General features: G+C 41.3%; 1 protein-coding gene across 9 annotated transcripts in view; it reads right to left on the bottom strand.

Moving 5' to 3' along the window:
- Positions 1-14,887: 14,887 nt before the first annotated feature.
- The window catches only part of IDE (insulin degrading enzyme), a 112,792-nt gene continuing 107,278 nt past the window's right edge, over positions 14,888-20,401 (bottom strand). For all 9 annotated transcript variants that reach the window (XM_067709995.1, XM_067709990.1, XM_067709991.1 and 6 more), the window contains 3 exons: positions 18,616-18,688; positions 17,848-17,915; positions 14,888-17,188 (listed from right to left, as the gene is read on the bottom strand). In XM_067709995.1, coding sequence (XP_067566096.1) covers positions 17,093-17,188; positions 17,848-17,915; positions 18,616-18,688 — 237 coding nt within the window. In that variant the 3' untranslated portion in view covers positions 14,888-17,092. The remainder of the gene's footprint in view (positions 17,189-17,847; positions 17,916-18,615; positions 18,689-20,401) is intronic.

The raw sequence follows: 20,401 nt of genomic DNA, 5'->3' as shown, positions 1-20,401 counted from the left end.
GATAGTCTTTTCAACAAATGGTGCTGGAACAACTGGACATCCACATGCAAAAAAAAAGAATCTAGACACAGACCTTATACTTTTCACAAAAATTAACTGAAAATAGATCTTATACCTAACAGTAAAATACAGAACTGTACTCCTAGATGATAATATAGGAGAAAACTGAGGTGACCTTGGGTTTGGCAATAGCTTTTATTTTATTTTTATTTATTTATTTATTTTTGGCTGCACCATGTGGGATGTGGGATCTTAGTTCCTTGACCAGGGATTGAACCCATGTCACCTTGGAACCCACTCCACACTGGAAGCACAGAGTCTTAACCTAGACCACCAGGGAATTCCCTCGGCAATAGTTTCTTTCTTTTTTTTTTTTTTTTTGCGGTACGCGGGCCTCTCACTCTTGTGGCCTCTCCCGTCGCGGAGCACAGGCTCCGGACGCGCAGGCTCAGCGACCATGGCTCACGGGCCCAGCCGCTCCGCAGCATGTGGGATCCTCCCGGACCGGAGCATGAACCCGTGTTCCCTGCATCGGCAGGCGGACTCCCAACCACTGCGCCACCAGGGAAGCCCTTTGGCAATAGTTTTCAGATACAACACCAAAAACACAATCCATGAAAGAAAAAATTGATAAGTTGGACTTCATTAAAATGAAAAATTTCTGCTCTGTGAAAGACAACTTTAAGAGAATAAAATGACAAGCCACAGACTGGGAGAAAATATTTGCAAAATACGTTTCTAGTAAAGAACTTGTAACCAAAATATACAAAGAACCCTTAAAACTTAATAATAAGAAAACAACCCCATTAAAAAGTGAACCAAACATTTGAACAGACACCTTACCAAAGATGGCAAATAGCAGATGAAAAGATACTATTTCAATATCAAATGTCATTAGGGAACTGCAAATTAAACAATGAGATACCACTATGTAGCTACTAGGATGGCTAAAACCCCAAACACTGACAACGCCAAATACTGGCCTGGATGTGGAGTCACAGGAACTCTCATTTACTGCTGGTGGGAATGCAAAATAGTAGAGCCATTTTGGAAGATCGTTTGGTAGTTTCTTACAAAGGTATACATAGTTTCACCATACAACCCAGCAGTCACGCTCCTTGGTATTTACCCAAATGAGTTGAAAACTATGTCCACTCCAAAACCTGCACGCAGATGTTTATAGCAGTCTATTCACAATTCTCCAAATATAGACACAATCAAGATGTCCTTCAATAGGTGAATGGATAAACTGATACATCCATACAGTGGAGTATTATTCAGCAATAAAAAGAAATGAGCTATCAAAAGAAAGAACTTCGAAGAAACTTAAATGCATATTGTTAAATAAAAGAAGCCATTCTGAAAAGGCTGCATACTGTATTATTCCAACTACGAAATTCTGGAAAAGGCAAAACTATAGAGACCGTAAAATGGTTGGCGGAAGTTCTCAGAGGAGGGATAGATGAATAGGTGGAGTACAGGGGATTTTTAGGGCAGAGAAACTATTCTGTCTGTACTGTAATAATGGTTGACATGACATTATGTATTTGTCAAACCCTTTGTACATAGACTGTACAACACAAAGAGTGAACCCTAATGTAAACTACAGACTTTAGTTAACAATAATATATCAGTATTGATTTGTCAATTGTAACAAATGTACCACACTAAAGTAAGAAGTTAATAAGGGAAATTGTGTTGGGGTGGTAAAATGGGGGAGAATGGAGTATTTTGGAATCTGTACATTCTGCTCAATTTTTTTTTTTTTTTTTTTTTTTTTTGCGGTACGCGGGCCTCTCACTGCTGTGGCCTCTCCCGTTGCGGAGCACAGGCTCCGGACGCGCAGGCTCGGCAGCCATGGCTCACGGGCCCAGCCCCTCTGCGGCATGTGGGGTCTTCCCGGACCGGGGCACGAACCCGTGTCCCCTGCATCGGCAGGCGGACTCTCAATCACTGCGCCACCAGGGAAGCCTCTGCTCAATTTTTCTATAAACCTAAAACTGTTCCCCCCCAAATAAAATCTATTAAGTTTTTAGGGGACTTCCCTGGTGGCACAGTGGTTGGGAATCCGCCTGCCAATGCAAGGAACATGGGTTCGAGCCCTGGCCCGGGAAGATCCCACATGACGCGGAGCAACTAAGCCCGTGCGCCATAACTACTGAGCCTGCGCTCTAGAGCCTGCGAGCCACAACTACTGAGCCCACGTGCCACAACTACTGAAGCCTGAGCACCCAGAGCACCTAGAGCCCGTGCTCTGCAACAAGAGAAGCCACCGCAATGAGAAGCCCGCACACTGTAACTAAGAGTAGCCCCCGCTCACTACAACTAGAGAAAGCCTGTGCGCAGCAACAGAGACCCAGTGCAGCCAAAAATAAATAAATAAAATAAAATTATTTATTTATTTATTTATTTTTATATATTTTTTTGCGGTATGCGGGCCTCTCACTGTTGTGGCTTCTCCCGTTGCGGAGCACAGGCTCCGGACACGCAGGCTCAGCAGCCATGGCTCACGGGCCCAGCTGCTCTGCGGCATGTGGGATCTTCCCGGACTGGGACACGAACCCGTGTCCCCTGCATCAGCAGGCGGACTCTCAACCACTGCACCACCAAGGAAGCCCAATAAATTTATTTTTTAAAAATTCAACTGACTTTTTAAAAATTAATAGATTTTTAATAATTAATTAATTTTTGGCTGCGCTGGGTCTCTGCTGCCGCACTCGGGCTTTCTCTAGTTGCGTAGAGCAGGGGTTACTTTTCCTGACTTTAGTCAGGAAAGCGACCTGGTCAGATTAGGTGAGGGGTAACGCTGTCTCAAGGCAGTGTGGAAAGGAATGGGGGTAGAGTGAAGACAAAGAGGGAAATATACAAAGCCTGGCCTCAGGGAGTCATGCCTGGTCCACATCGAAGATGGAGACAGTCTCAGCTAGGGTAATGAGGAAGGGAAAGAGGAGATGGGCTTGAGAAATATTTAGGAATATTTAGGAGGTCAAATAGGCAAGATGTGGTGGTTGGTTGTATGTAAATGGTAAGAAAGGGAAAGGAGAGGATGACGCCCTGGTGACCAGGTGGGTAATATTCTGCCTGATTAGACAGCAGTCCCCCTGCTGACTCTCAGATACCCTCTGGTGTCCATTCCTTTGTCATCACAGATTGAGGTATGTACTCATTTGTGTGCTCATTTGCTTAGTGGCAGTCTGCCCCTCCAGACTGAAAACACAGTGGGGTAGAATCATGTCTGGTTTTGCTCATCCTTGTACCACCAGCACTAGCTAAGTGAGTGGCACGTAGTCAGCACTGAATAAAAGCTGTACAAAAAATACACAGAATGGGAAACGGAATGTACAGGAAGAAAAGACACTTCAATGAGTTCCTTTTTGGACATGGTGAGTTTGAAATGAATGTGCAAAAATCCAGGTGGCAGTTGGAAAGGAGCCTGAAAACTCAGGGAGAGGTTAGGTTTGGAGATAAAGACCTGAGTGTTACCAGAGGGTAATAAAAGCCTGAAAGTGAGAACAGCATGAGGAGAAGACCTGATGAAGTTCAACAATTAAAGGGATTTCCTTCCTCCTACTTCTTAGTCAATTACCTTTGCTTTCCAGAAGTACACCGTCACTGTCCCCTGGGCAGCTCACAGAGCCGACTTGTGACGACAGCTCCAGGGGGCACAGTTCTATGTTGTGCTCCAGGGAGGACCCACCCAAACCTTTAGGACCTTTCCAAGGAGACCTCATATGCCTATAATATCTTCCCCCTATTTCGCCAACTCAATTCTCCCAAGTTCTTTAAACAACCCCTGATTTCCGAGAAATCCTATTCCATGAAATTCTCCTGCACTAGACCATAGAACAGCAATTATCCTGAATATCCTAGCCATCAAATAGCAAATTGCCCACTCTGCTTAATCAAAATGTAGAAATCTTACTCTTTCCCAGTTCATTTTCCAATTAGATACCTTTGTTTGTCATCTGTCCACCCTAAAGACCAAATTAGGCCTGCGTTGATACAAATACCTGTTTTTTATTACCATTTGGTTTATTATTTCTATTCTGTTGACTGTGTGTTCAGTCACAGCAGGGGTCTGTGTACTTTAACTTGGTGCCGACCCTGAAGAAATCACAGGCTATATCAGGTAGGGTGACAGGACTTCCTGGCTTTTCTAGTACCATTGTGTTGAAAATGTTCTCCCTAACCAAGTGGTATGTGGAATTATGGATTTTGGCTCAGATAATGTTCATCAGGGAAGGACCCAGGCTCCTCCGGCCTGTCCTCTCTGACAACCTTAATTATACTGGCTTTTATCCTCACATTTGTCATCTCATGGACAGTGATGGTTATTCCACCTCCAAGTTTTCTGTCCCCAGGAATATGGGGCAGGAGGAGGGGGGAACAAGGGAGAAAAGGAATTTTTTTTGTACTAAGTCTTATCATTTCATTCTGGAAGGGAAGCCTCCCTAGTGTTTTTTACCTACATCTCATTGACCATCTGCAGTTAAAAGGGGACAGAGATTAAGATCGTAGCTTTTATAGCTTCTATGAGCTTCTATGATAGAGCTTAGCAAGAGATGGGAGAAACTGAGAGTTGAGAATTGCCAATCAAGTATTTCAGATTTAGAAATAAACATAAAGGGGAATTCCCTGGCAGTCTAGTGGTTAGGACGCTTTTTTTGCTGAGGGCGAGGGTCTGATTCCTGGTAAGGCAACTAAGATCCCACAAGCCTCACGGCCAAAAATTTAAAAATTTTAAAAAAAGAAATAAACGTAAGGTTCATTATTATGTCTGTATATTTCCTAAAATACTGTGAGCATATCTTAAGCTAATCTACTCATGTTGATTTCTATTTGCATAATTCTTAGAGTAATTTTATTTCAAAATTTTACACTCTATAATATATCAACAACGCTACCCATCCCTTTTTTTTTTTTTCCCCCCCGGTACGCGGGCCTCTCACTGCCGTGGCCTCTCCCGTTGCGGAGCCCAGGCTCCGGACGCGCAGGCTCAGCGGCCATGGCTCCCGGGCCCAGCTGCTCCGCGGCATGTGGGATCTTCCCGGACCGGGGCACGAACCCGTGTCCCCTGCATCGGCAGGCGGACTCTCAACCACTGCGCCACCAGGGAAATCCCCCATCCTTTTTTATTTTCAGTTTTGATGTCAGTTTATATGGTCTATTTTATCAAAGTGAGCTAGAAAAGGAATTGAAAATATTTCTAGATGCTAGTTCTGGGTGAATAAGATATATTTTTCTCCACATGTTGTTCCTTAAGTTAGACCTGGAACTTTTGCCAGTGGTGGCAAGAACAGTACCAAAGATAATTTTACCTATCTTCCCACATTTGTGCTGCTTGGCACATTATATAAATTGGAGTTGACGCAGCTGTGACGTCGGAGAATGGGTTTTATGTGGGGCCTTTTTCATGGAGAAGTGCTTTGTCTCCCTCTGGTGGACAAACTCATCTTTGCAACGTCAGCGGTAATTCTCACTTTAGGATCACCAGGGGTGCCACAATCCCAATACGTGCTAAGCAAACACACAGACACACACACACACACACACACACACACAGACACACACACACATAGACAAACACACACACACACACACAATTAGACTGGTCCCTGGGCAAAACTGTCAAATAATTTCAACCCAATTTTGATACCCTATGTATTTACCAAAAATTTCTCACATATTTTCTCACTTAATCCTCTCAAGAACTTGTTAAAATGAGTTTTCCCTCTTCTCATGAGTACAAACACTCACCTAAGAACACAGAGCCCTTGCATATCTTAGGTGCACATTCAGACCCTGCTTTTCCCTTCATCTTTGTGTTCATTAAATCTTACAGGGCCAGGGCTTCCCTGGTGGCCCAGTGGTTGAGAGTCCGCCTGCCGATGCAGGGGACACGGGATCGTGCCCCCGGTTCGGGAGGATCCCACATGCCGCGGAGCGGCTGGGCCCGTGAGCCATGGCCGCTGAGCCTGCGCGTCCAGAGCCTGTGCTCCGCAACGGGAGAGGCCACAACAGTGAGAGGCCCGCGTACCGAAAAAAAAAAAAAGAGTGAAAAGGCAAGCCAGAGGGTGAGAAATAGTATTTGCAGTGCATATAACTGACAAAAGAGCTCAGATCCAGAATACTTACAACTCTTACGACTCACTAAGAAAAAGACTGGCAACACGATAAAAAAAAAGGGGGGGGGGGCATGAGACTTCACAAAAGGGAATATTCAAATAGTCAATAAATATATGAAAAGGCTCTCATCTTCATTAGTATACAAGAAATACAAATTAAAACTACAAAGTATTCACCTACCACACCCATTAGAATGGTCAAAATTGAAAAGACCAACAATGGGGAGGAAGTGCAACTCTCATACCCTGCTGGTGAGGGTGTAAGTTGGTACAACCACTTTGGAAAACTGTTTGATGGCATCTCCTAAAGTTGAACATACATGGTCATCTATGACATAGCAATTTCACGCTTAGGTACACCCACAGAAATGCATGTAAGTGTGTACCCAAAGACATGTTTAAGAATGTTTATAGCATTATTTATAAATAACTAAAAACTGGAAACCTAAATGTCCTTTAATAGTATAATGGATAAATTGTGATATATTCATACAATGGAATTCTATAGAATAAAAGTGGAAAAAACTATAGCTACACACAATAAATGGGTAATCTAACATGAAATTTTATACAAAGTCAGGCACAGGCAATGCATATTTTTAAAATTTCATTTGTATTAAGTTCAAAGCAGGTAAAACTAATCTATGCTGTAAGAAGTCAAGATAGTGGCTACCTTTAGGTAAGAGGGAGAGGTAGAAAGTATAAAGGCGAAAGGATAATGATACAATTCTTCCCCTGAGTTGTCAGTACACAGATGTTTTCACTTTGGGATAATTCACTGAGCTGTAAACCATTTTGTGCACTTGAGTAAAAGAAATTTCTAAAGCAAAACAGAATATTCAAAAATAGTTTTGTAAAACTAACTAAAAGTCTTCCTTGTGTTTTTCACCGTAAGTGAGGAGAGTTTTAATTGATGGGATGTTATCAACAGTGTTCCTCAAACTTTACTGTACATATGACTCATCTGAGAATCTTGTTAAAAGGCAGCTTTGATCCAGTATTCTGGTGTGGGGCTCACAATTCTTGCATTTCTAGTGTTAACTTAAAGAAAAATGCACAACATGAGAATTGTGAGTTTGAGTTTGATTTGGGGTCTTACTGAGGACTCCCGCTCGGGAGACAGCCACTCAGTAGCTCTGAAGAACTGCTCTGAAGAGGTGGGCGAGGAGCCAGGATACACATGACTTTGTTTTGGCTGGGAAATATGTGTAGTCAGGCATGCATCTTGGTAAAAGATCACTGCTAATCACAAAGAACAGACGTCTCAAGTTAATGATTTTAGGTTTTTCTGTGTGTGGGAAGATGCAAGAATCTGGGGTCATTGAAATTCTTCCTGAGACTTCCGTAGTGGTGCAGAATCCGCCTGCCAATGCAGGGGACACAGGTTCAAGCCCTGGTCCGGGAAGATCCCACATGCTGCAGAGCAATTAAGCCCATGCACCACAACTACTGAGCCTGCGCTCTAAAGCCCGCAAGCCACAACTACTGAGCCCGTGTGCCACAACTACTGAAGCCTGCACATCCTGGAGCCTGCGTGCCGCAACAAGAGAAGCCACCGCAATGAGAAGCCCACGTACCGCAATGAAGAGTAGCCCCCGCTCGCTTCAACTAGAGAAAGCCTGTGCGCAGCAACGAAGACCCAACGCAGCCAGAGAGAAAAAAAATAAAAATAAAAGACATTCTTCCTGAGATATGCACCTAATTATCTAGGGGCCAAAGCACAGAATGCCTCATCCTGTTTTTTCATCCTGAATTCCCCTTAGGGTGCACTGTTGGTGGGTGACTGTGGTGGGTTGTGATTTAACCCACTTGTATAACTGGGTGATGAGTGACGCTGTTTATTCTTTTTTGTTCACAGTCTCTCCCCTTTTGGTCATAAATTTGATTAAGGTTTGAGAGGCATTTTATGACAAATTTGTCCCATGGTGCTAGGAAGTCTCATTCCTAGGTTTAGTGAGGATTTAATTGAGAGCCCATTCAAGAGCTATATCTAGATTCGGTCCTGTTAATAACCTAAAAATTCTCTGGATCATCTGTCTTACTAGTCTATTATGATCCAGGAAATGTTTCTCCCTTGTTGCTTCTTTCTATATACATTAAAATTAATTTTATACAGAGCTATATATGTGATCAATTGCCTCAAGATGTTTAGCTGTCATCAACTTTGTCAGAGAGCTGGTTACACAGCAGGTGATGCAAGAAACAACAATCATAAAATAACAGGATATCACTAGTAACATTACTAAGATTATAGTACAGCAGCAAGAGTCACAAAGCATAAACAGTTTAAAAACTACAAAGGGAGATCAATTAGAACAATGATTAGTATAACTAGTTGCAACCTGGATCATAAAAAAACACCAAGTCCAGAGGGGAGCCAGACAAAGAAAGCCAAATTCTGGATGGATCAGGTAGAGAGAAATAGATGTTAACTAACTATAACTTAAGAAGGCTTATCATCACTTATTTGACAATGCTTCCCATGTAATTTAACCAAATAAGTATAATTAGTTTAATACCTCTCTTTGAGATGTTTCAGGGGCCCTCTGAAACATCCCAAAGTTAGCTAGAGGTCAAAAGAACTCTATTTAGAATCTGATTTGGGGAAGTTTGTCAAAAATATCAAAAGTTTTAAAAACAGTTGATCAATCAGGATCGTAGTGTAGATCACTGTGAAACAGTACTTATTCATTTAACCAAAGTGATAACAGAAGATTTCAAAGGCAAATATAGAAAGTTACAACAGATTACTTAAGAGGTAAAGAAACCGTTATCAAAAGCAGATATTCCAAAAAAACGTTGTCCTCTTAACAGAAAGAATAAAATTCTAGTTTTGTACAACCTTACTTTTAAGATTCATTTATTTAATTTGTTCTAATCCTAGCCAGGCCTAACCATACACAAAACTCTTTTCTCAGGGTTCCTTTTCCATAACCTTTCTATAACTTCCTTTTTTTAATCTTTAACCTTAGCCTCCATTAGGACCCCATCAGCAAGTCTTGGTCTTATAAGGACTTCTAGAAACTTTTCCTTTTTATCCGCCAGCTGTTTTATCCATTCCTGTATAAAAGGCTTTGGGGTCCCCAGTGAGAGGTCCAGCCAAGGAACCCAGGCCCTTTTGTCAATGTTTAACTTGATTAATTGGCCTAACTGTTGCTCTAAGCAATTGCTGATCGGGTCTCTCAGTGTAAATTTTCCCTTCCAGCCCCTTTTTTCCAAACTGGGGTAAATAGAGCAAACTTGTTTGGGGCCCTTTAATATTGGGTGGACCCACAGAGGGTCCCTTTGGCTCATCCAACCTTAAGTAGTGCTGTTTCAAAGCCTTTGTTTCAATCCCATGAATATCCAGGCCACAGGACTTGCCCCTTAATAACCCTTTCTATTCCCTTGTTAACCTAATTAACATTAATTAACCTAATGTTTTATTAGCATCTGTAAGACCCAGTGAGGGAAGCTGATTTCACAAATTCAAATAGGCTTCCTGAACAGATGTTTTGTTTTTTTTTAAACTAAGGGAGTTCTTAAGGTTAGTCATTACATTTCTTTGTGTCCACCTTTTAATTTGGTCTTTCCATAGCTACCAATAAAATAGCTGTTTACGAGGAGAGCTCTCTAAAAATTTAAGTTTAGAAGTTTTTCCAATTTAAAGGATCCATCATTTGGCCATTGATGAGTAGGATCTGAATAGGGATTCAAACAAGTAAGACACAAGAGGTGTCCCCATAGGATCGTGCAAAGGATGCAGTCCTCACAAGATCCAGAAAGTGTATTCGCAAAAATAGTCTAAGAAAGGAAGGGCCTTTATTGTACAGGTGGATCCAATGAAAGTTGACATGATGAAGGGCCCTTATGGATTGGGAACCCTTATGACAAACTCTCCTGAGAGCTGACAGGGCCAAAGGGACTGCTCGGAATCCTGGTCTCTTCACCTGGCTTCCAAATGTACACTGTATGAGTACCTTCCAGATGGCGGAGGCCAGAAAGAGTTTTCTCACTGATCAACAAACCAAGCTCTCAAGACATAGAACAAGATGCCTAAGAAGATCAGGTACCTTTACATCTCAAAGGCACAGGGAGATAATGCAAGTTCCTCCTAGAAGTGTGTCTGGGTTTCTCCCTTCAGCAGACTAAAACCACCATGGGTGCTCAAGCACTAGATGGCCAGTTCTAATGTGTACAACCCCAGATGAGCATATCTTTAATTAATGAATGGGTTACTCTATGGGACCGCTGCACGGTATGAGGACTTGCCTCCACCATTCCTGTAAATTTCTCAGTTGCCTGAGAAAGCTGTAACCAGCTGGGAGGAGCATTTTGTCTCTTATTTTGGAGCTAAAAGCTCTCATATGGTGTCTTCATTTTTATTACAACAAACTCTGTTAAAGTAGCCCATTCAAGGAAAGACACCAGGTTAGCCCTTACCTAATCACCCAGTCCAAACCTTCCCAGTGTCTTTCAGCTAGACAATTTTCTCAGTGCATTTCAACTGAGCAACCTTCCCAGTGTCTTTCAACTGAGAATTCAGGTACCTCTTCTTGAACTGCCTTAAGTTCAAGGAAAACCTACTCCTCATAACAAGTTTACCAACCACTGAATAAAACTCAGAATCGTCAACCAAGACGGGAGATCCAAGACCAAGAGAGACTTACCCAGTCACTGAGGAGGTCGATGAGCCTTCTCTAAAAAAGTTTCCTTATGTCCTTTGATCCCATCTGCTGACCTCAGTCTCCAGGCAATCACCCATCTTCCTTCTCACTGTAGTTTTGCTCTCCTGTTGGCTTAAATTTGCATTTCCCCGTGACTCATGTTATCTTTTCATGTACATATTGACCATTACTTACATCTCCTTTGGTGAAGCATCTATTAAACTCCTTTCCAACGTTTCTGTCTTATGAGTTTCTTGTATATTCTTATATGTAAGTCCTTTGTCTGATTTATGTATTGTAAATATTTCCTCCCAGTCAGCAGCTTGCCATTTTCTTTTCTTAATGGTGTCTTTTAAAGAGAAGACAGTTTTAAACTTGAAAAACTTCAATATGTCCATTTTTTCTTTGATGGTTAGTGACTTTTGCATCCTAAGAAATTTTTGCCTAACGAACTTCGAAGAGATTTTCTCCTGTTTCCCTGTAGAACTTTTACAGTTCTAGTTTTTATGTTTAAATCTGTAGGCTTTTCTGAGTTAATTCTGTATATACTGTGAGATAAGGGTTAAGGTTCTTTTTTTTTTTTCCCATAAGGATATCCAGTTGTTCTTGAACCATTCATAGAAAAGACTACTTTTCCCCCATCAAATTACCATGACACTTTAGTCAAAAATTAATTGAAAGTAAGGTGGGGCTCTATTTCTGGACTCTGCTCCCTTCCATTGATCCATATGTCAATCCTTAGGCCAATACTCACTAGCTTGATTATAGTTTCATATAAGCCCTGCTATCAGGAAGGATAAATTTGTTCTTCTTCAGAATTATTTTAGCTATTCAAGATTCTTTGCATGTTCATGTAAAATTTTAAATCAGCTTGTCTGATTTTAATGTCTGTCCAAAAAGCCTGCAGGAATTCTGACAAGCATTGCTTTAGAATCTATAGCTCAGTGGGGAAAAACAGATATCTTAAAAGCACTGTCCTACAATCCATGAATATGGATTTTGTCCGTTTATTTTGGTCTTTAAAAACTTTCCTTCAGTAACGTTTTGAAGTTTTCAGTGTACGGGTTTTTCACATTTAAAAATATTTTGCCCCTAAATACTTTTTTGGTGCTATTATAAATTATTTGAATTTTGTGGACAGTATAATTTGTTGACATAAAATTGATTTGTTAATGTTACTTCCTGCAATCTTGTTAAATCAATTTAGTACCATTTTTGTAGTCCTTAGAGTTTTTTTGGTATGTGCTCATGCCATCTGTGAACACTTTTTACTTCATTCTTCCCAATCTTTATTGTACTGACGAGGACCTCATATACAAGTTTGAAAAAAGTTGTGAGAACATACATCCTCATCTTGGTGCACCTCTTAGGGTCAAAGTATTCAATATTTTATCCTTATTTATGATGTGACCAGTAGGTATTTTTTAAATTCCCTTTATTAGGTTGAGGAAGTTCCCTTCCATTCCTTGTTTGCTGAGAGCTGTTAGTATGAATTTTGTAAAATGCTCTTACTCTACCTATTGAAACGACTATGTGGTTTTTCCTCCTTAATTCTGTCACTATGGTAAACAATACTAATTGATTGTCAAATATTATACCAACCTTGCATTCCTCCTACTCTGTCTTCATGTAAAGTTGGTATAATATATGAAAATCAACTGTATAAAAAATTCCTTTTTATACATCGTTGGATTCAAATTGCCAACATTTTGTTAAAGACTTTCAGGACTTTTAAAAGGGTAATTGATTTAGAGCTTTCTTTACTTGAAATACCTTTGTCTGAGTTTGGTATAAGGGTAATCCTAACCTCATAAAAGGGTTCCCTCCTGCTTTCTAAAATGTAAGATTGGTATAATTTCATCCTTAAATGTCTGACAGAATTCACCAATGAAGCCATCTGGGTTTGGGATTTTCTTTGTGGAAAGGGCATTAATTCAATTTCTTAAAACAGATTAAGGGAATATTCATATTTTCTATTTCCTTTCATGTCTGTTTTGGTAATTTGTGTCTTTCAGGAAATGTACCTCTTTCACCTAAGTTGTCAAAATTACTTGTCTATAATGTCTAAACAAAAACAAAGGGGACATAGGCCAGACCTACCTTTGGGTGAGACCCAATTCCTGACTACACATCGACAATGTTATTAGGAGATACGTGATGAAGTATTTAGGGGTGAGGAGTCACGACATCTATGGAGAGAGAGGGAGGGAGGGAGCAATGCACAGGAAACATTAAACTGGTGAATACAGGGTGAAGGCTATATGGGCACTCACTGTACTATTTCTACAACTTCTGTAGATTTAAAACTTTTCCAAAAAGAAGTTAAATGATATATTCATATTCTACAACCCAGTGATTTAAAGAAATAATCAGAAAACCACACACATACTCTGTCTGCACAAGGAGTTTTATCATGGATCAGAGTTTGAAAACACCCTAAATATCCCACTCTTAAGAGGGACTGGATAAACAAACTACAGTATGAAACCAAAAACTCAATAATAATGACAACAACAGCAAATACCACAAATTTCCCAAGAGTACCCACGTGGAAGATTCTCAATATAGACTATGGAAAAAGTTGTAACACTGAATATATGACCCCATTCTACTTGCACAGCAAAAAGACTGCAAAATAACAATGCAAAAAATGTGGTTGTCCTGGAGGGGTGGGGTTACAGATGAACTTGACTCTTCTTCACACTCTCATTCAGAATCACTTGAAGGATTCCAGATCATCTCATCACTCCAGGGGCGACAGCAAGGAGAGCTTGCATTGATTTAAGGGCCTAGCAGGCCAGGAGGCATGGGTCTGGATTGACTCCAAGAGGGAGGGAGATCCCAGTGGTGATAACTGGCCACAAGGGAGTCCAGCAGAGGGGAAACAACAGAGGACTGGAGGAGAGGGACACAGACTCTGAGACTTGGTTTCACTCCCTCCAAAATAGGCAAAGGTTGGGAGACTAAGGTGGTATCAGTGAAAAAAGTTAAGTTTCATACACATGTAAAAACAACTGCCCTTCTACTTTGTTCCACAAGTACCTTTGTAGACTTGGTACCCATTATTACAGGAAATCCACATGGAACAATGAGAACTAGAGTTTAAAGATCTGCGTAGAGGTTTGAATCCGTGCTTCCTGCACGGTCTGGGGCAAACTGTTTAGCCTTTCTGAGCCTATTTTCACTTCCGAAAACCTGGGATGATGATGATTTTAATCATCGTCCTCCCATGTCAAAAGATTGGGTGAGAAAAGTAGCAATTCAGTACTACCAAGATGCTTTGCCACAAGAAACCATGGAGTGGTCATCGTTCAGGTTGATAAGGACAGTGAATGAACTTCATCGGATGGGCAGCACAGAATACTAGGGATCTAGAAGCCTACTGGTCAGAGGCCCTTCCAGGGAGGGCTTAGGAGGGCAGGAACCATCCTTACAAAGGGAGATGAGTATGTAAGAATCCTTGGTTTTCACCATGAACATGCTGAGACTAAGAGAAGGGGACCAGATGATTCCCCTCACACACCATGAGAGAGGCGGAAACTGCACCAAGCCCTAAAACCTGGGGTAGCTCCAGGCCTCCGGATGGGGCAGCTGCATCCTCCCTGAGCACAAAGCTGACCACGTGCCCTGCACTACTGTCCTAGGTTGGAAACTGAAGATTCCCTCTTGAAATGCTTGGTTGAACCAGCTGGTAACCACACGAGTAGAAAGATTATTTTGACAGGGAGTAAGAAGCCAGGGATCGGACAAGGTATCTGCCTAACCTGCCGCTGGAGACATGCGAGGAAGATGAGGAGAGAAATATTTTTTCTGCCTTCTGAATTCTCCTCCCTGAAACTCACAGGACAAATCTTTCTGGGTTTGGGGTCAGCAAGGAGTTCAGCCTCTCACACTGAGATTCCTGTTTTACAAAAGTGATCTACTCTTAAGACTGTGACATTGACCCATTTATTTGACTAAATCACTGTTACCCAGATTCACTTAAAAAAAAAAAAATCCACTGCTTTCTACATTGGGAACAATGAAAGCAAGAAACATCGTCAAATCGGGATGTTGAGAGGTAGGTTGAGGATTGGCCACTGAAACTAAAAATAATACAAATGCAAACTCCAGAGGTGAAATTCAGGCAATTTATTGTAAACAGGATTACCCTAGCACTCTACCACGTACTGGCTGTGTCACATGCTCTCTCTTCCACATCAAGCAGTGAAAAAGAAGACTTTTCAAAAAGTCACGGGTAACTAACACCTTAGTGTGTTTCGCAAATCTCATTTACTAAGCGCTGAGTAAAGAGCAGTAGCCAGGTAGTCTGTTATTGCTCAGGGACTGCAGCTTGGACCCATGTAGCTGAATCCATAAGGATGCCTGAATGATCCAACAGTAGCTCTCGATCCAAAGTGGAAACCAGACAATGCTGGAGTACGCTCAAGAGCAACCACAGTTCCTGTAAGACGACATGAGATGCCGTTCAGATTTCTTCACGTGACTTTCTCATAAAAGTGACACCGTTCAATTTCACCCCCTCCCTTTTTTTTTAAAGAGCAAAAAGTTACCCAGTAGCACATAATTTTCCACAGAAAAGATATAAGTGGATTATTTACTTTTCCAGTGGTGGAGTTATGCACTCAGGACTAGTTTTTGATCCCTCTCGTATATATCTGCAGTTTGATGAAAAGCTGCATAGTCTGCAAATGCATAAAACCAGAAGGAAGTGACGATGACTCACGCACCTTCTGATGGACAAGGACAGGCTTCATACAAGGAAGCTCTTGAAGGCAGGGATAAAAAGATGGTTACAGCACCACATATGTCTGACAGTAGAAATGGAGCCCCGCTTTCGAAAGCAGCCTCCACAGCTGGGATTATCATTCTTGCCCCAAATTCAGATTATTCAGAAAAACAGCAAATGTGAAAACTTAAGATGTGAAAAGACATGGCTCTACAGAAAGAAGTCCTGGCAAATCAAGTCATATGGAGGTGAAATGTCATTTGAAAATGCCATTCTTTACTTTGCCTGAGTTAGTGAACTACAGGGCCACTTACTGTTACTAGTGCCTGTATGTCTCCAATTTCTCTTTAAGTTTTAATATTTCAAAACAGCTGTTAAATCTACAGTAACAATTTCATCCAAAACTGTATCTCATGAAAGAAAATATTTTTTAAAAGTTCACTCCAGTCATCATCTGTGTGTTTGTATGTTTGAATTTATATATTCAAAAAGTAACTTTACACTTAAGGCAGTATTAGACTGGTAGCAAAACAGGATTCAGAGTCTCTATGGAGAGCACGCTATTGAAGAATCCAAGGCTTTCCTTTTTATACCTCCAAAAAGGTGTCTGTGCACGTGTTGCCTTTTATATTCATAATGGGGCAAATATTTTGGTTCGTATACTGACTGCAATTTCGTGGTAGTAAAAAGTTACAGGTGTTTAGAATAGATGATGTTGGAAAAGCATGTCACACACTCAGTGGGATCTGAAGTTGACCCTGTTTGTTTCTGTTAAATAAATACAGCAACGTGTTGATGGGAAAAAGTGACACTGATGGAACACTGCAAACCAACTATGAACAAGAATGTCAATATAATTCAATCAGAAAAAAACAAATCACAGTAATCCTGAGAAATTCAGTTTGGGACAAAATTGATGTAAGGTAAGTCTGTATTTCTAGCACTGTAAATAAGTAGGGTGTTCTAGAGTTTTCCAGCATTTTACTAGTTTGAATAAAAAACATGTTCAAATTCTATAAAAAGATTAAAACCATGCCTTATATAATCAGCAATTTCACTAATAAAAGAAAATGACATTGCTTTGTTCATTATCTGCCAAATGTAATGTTCTCTATTATTTACATGAAACCATTAAGTAGAAAGCAAAGTTGAGGATCCATTTTTAAAAAGGTATTATCTTTCTACATGTTTTGAAGTCTTTTCTGTCAACCTAGGAGGCTTTTAGAAAAAAGCTAACATATTTTTCTTCTGACAAGTGACTATTTTACAGAATAAGGAAGTTTCTATAGGAATATCATCCAACATTTTAAGTATTGTTATATAAGGGACATTTCTCTTAGTAATGAAAAGAAAACTTTTAAAATATTAAGAGGCATGTATTTTAAAAATATTCTACATCTATAAGATTTTGTAATTTAATTACTTTGGATTTTTAATATTTCTACATAATGACATTTGACAACTTTTTTTTTTTTTTCTGTTTTTCTCTCTAATAGTGAACCAGAAAATATTAAGGTGGCCAAGATTGTTTTCCTAGCCCTTGGAAGACTCAGGAATGCATCCACTTGCACTTTCCCGCCCATGAGGAATCTTCAGAGTTTTGCAGCCATGAAGTTAATATGTGGTTTCACAAGGGGAAACAGTGGCAAACCACGCTTGAACTCAGTCATGTTCTGAATCACTTCAGGCTGCAAAGAAAAAAAGTTTTCTCTTAGTGTATTTAGCCTAAAAAGCAGACCGAACAGGACATAAACTTTATTTTTACATAAACACACTAGTTTCTACACTATATATTACATATTATATCTACTGACCTCTCTTCCTGGATCAGTAACGTCAGACGGTCTATGCAAACCTATGGTGAATGTCCCCAGTGGGACTCTGGGCCAGAGGGAAGAATCTTGGCTCTCCTCTGGGCACTCAAGGGCAGGCCCACTGAGGGCTCAGGACCGCCGCTTTGGCAGAGTGGTAGAGGCCAGTGTGCCCATCCGGCAAGAGCCTAATTACACTGCCAGCTTCCTCTTCTTGCAAGTAAATGCCAACCTTTCCAGATGATTAAAATGCACAAGCACCATGGAAAAGGCTGGGATAAATGTGGCTGGAGATGACTCATTGCAGAGTAACACAACTGTTCAAGCTAGAGGACAAGGCGGACAAGGGCAAAGGCTGAGTCTCTGCAGCTGAAAAAGGAAAGAATGGCAACCTCGTCTCTAAGGGAGACCTAAAGTAGATGCTCGAATACCTCGTAACCTGAAATCTCTAGGTCTTATGTGTCCTGGTGAACAAGCTCCTTCTAAGTAGGAAGTCCTCTAACAGGGCAAGCTAACGTGAAATTTATATTTCTTACTTGTGGCAAGGCTGGTGCTTGTGACAAATTTATATCATTTTGACATGGGAACTCTCCAACCACAGGACCTATAAAAAACAAAAGGCTTAATGCTTTGCACTTATTGATACTTGAACACAAGAGCAAACAAACAAACAAACACAAACCAGACTCAGCTCACTAAAACTCTGCACCAGGTCCCGTTCATGTACCTTTCAGATCCTTTTAGGGTGTGTGCTCCCAAGGCCTTGTTCGCTTGTCCTGCCTCCTATCCAGAGTGTCCCTAATGACGGTTCATGATGTTACTGTGCTTAAATAGCCTTGGCCACAGCTGCTTTAGTGCCCAGCTCTGACCTCACTGGACCCTGAGGCTCTGGCCACCCGGAAGGACCCAGTAAAACAACCTGGAAGGCCGGGGGAGTAAATGGTCACGGGGCAAACCGTCACAGACAGGAGATGGGAAGGACAGATAAACTGCTCACCCTTCCCCCGCCACATGCAGTTGTCCCATGCAGCTTCTTTGGAGATGCCCTACCAGCACCTGGCCTTGTTTTCTTATGGAGCTGTGGCCAGCTCGGCACTGTGTCCTCTACTGTTGGCTCTCTCCTTCACTGCCTCATTTCCTTTTTCCCCTTATTTTTGCTTTGACAGAGCAGACCCTGTCTCCAGTTAGTTCTCCTTCTGTGCCCCTTTACTTCCTGGTGGTCTATAAGGGCTGTGACTATGGCATGGTACAGCTATCGCGTGCCTAAAAACACACTTTTGAAAAAGCCAATACTCAATACTTACAAGAATCCATTTCTCTGGCAAGAACATGGACGGATACTTTATGTCTTCTCGGGGCATCTACCGCCAACATTTCCTGGTTGGAAAGAATAGCAAGGTCACCCTTTTGCCCCACTAAGGAACTTAAAATGAGGTGCTCTCTTACGACCATGAAGAATCAGCTCTCACACAGTCAGAAACAGTAAAGACGCCTCCCTTTCTTTCCCCTTACCTATAGTATTTCATTTGAACTCCACAAAAATTAGGAGGTAGGCAAGAATTATTCTTAACCCCATCTTACAATGAGAAAAGTGAGTCCAAGGAGATTAAGTGCTCAAGCTCCTACAGCTAGTAGGTACCTGGGCTGGGATTAAAACCCTAGCCTAGTTCTCACTGGGGTGTGACGCAGGGCTGCACCTACTGATCTGCAGTGTCTGCAGAGACAATGGCCTGAGCTTAGTTAAGGGATGACCACGATGCTTGCCCCCTAAGAAAAGAAGAAAACTAACATCTCTTGAGTGTCATCTTGTATCAGCCTCTCTCCTATGTTAGCTCACTTGATTCTCTGTAAGCTAAACATCATGATGATTCCTATTTTAGAGACTCTGACTCTAAAACAAAGAGTCACACAGGTGGAGTCACACAGCTTGGAAGGGATGGTGCCAGAAGTGAGGTTTGCTTGTTCTCTCCATTCCACCACGTTGCTTTGAGGGACTCCCCTTAGTTACTACCAAGAAAGCCAGGAGTGGTATGTTGGCAGAAGGATCCTGTGGGGAAGTGTCTCCTCACCTTTCCCTTGATGCTGGACCTGTATTTGTCTTTTCCAAAGGGAAAACACAAGTTGTGATGAAGCTTCCCCTGATGCCTCAGCCAGCAGCAATGTTTTGTAACCTCAGAGGAAGAGATCATCAGCAAAGCCAGACTGACTCACAGTTATTTACGGAACAGTTATTGCAAGCCTGGCCCTGTGCAGCTGCAATGGAAGCCCTGCTGAGGTTGCACAGCAAGCTTGCCCACGGCTCTGCCAGCTGGCAGAACAGCCTCTTTCAGGAGCTCAGCCCAGGTCAGCCTCCAGTAACATGCAGTGCCTCATCTGAGAGCATCTTACTGGAGTAAAACGTTTGCTTCCAAAGATCTATTTTTGATCCCTTATCACCCAAACCTTCATTGCCCCCTTAACCTGTATCGGTTACAGCAGAATATCCTGTTCAATTTCCTGACCAACTTTGGATAATCCCCATTTTTCTAAAACCCAACCAATTGCAGAAATTTCTTAGAATTTCTCTATTCTAAGGAACACTAGAGTCCTAAGAGATACTTATAGGTATTCTGTGCAAAAAAAAAAAAAAAAGTGTCCATAGTGACAGCAGCTTAGGAAATATTTTGTTAATCAAAACTAAACAAATGCTGGGCTAAAGAAATCTTAACTATGGGGTTCTTAGAACTTTTCAAAAGCTAACATGCTCTGTGATTCACCAAGAATGAGAATAAAGAGTAGTCATTCCCAAACGTACATGGTCACGAAACCCTTTTTTCTAGGTACCCCCTATTAGTATCTTGTACCATGGAACATAGCTAGGGAAAGCCTGTTCTAGATTTAGCGTAAGCTTGGTAATAAACACTCTCATTTTTTTAAGACAAGAAAGTCAGTCTTATAACTGCTCTTTTCACAAATTCAATAATCAGGTACCACCTGTAACTTCAAATAAATAACAGAATTTGTGGAAGGAAAGAGAAATCTTCATTTCTTCTGGAAACCTCACAGTAAGTCATATTAAGTCATCATTCTTTTTGAACACACATAACTAAT

Source organism: Pseudorca crassidens, chromosome 16 (assembly GCF_039906515.1).
Source record: "Pseudorca crassidens isolate mPseCra1 chromosome 16, mPseCra1.hap1, whole genome shotgun sequence".
NCBI lineage: Eukaryota > Metazoa > Chordata > Mammalia > Artiodactyla > Delphinidae > Pseudorca > Pseudorca crassidens.
The sequence above is the reverse complement of the archived record's forward strand: the minus strand, read 5'-3'. Positions and strand labels throughout refer to the sequence as shown.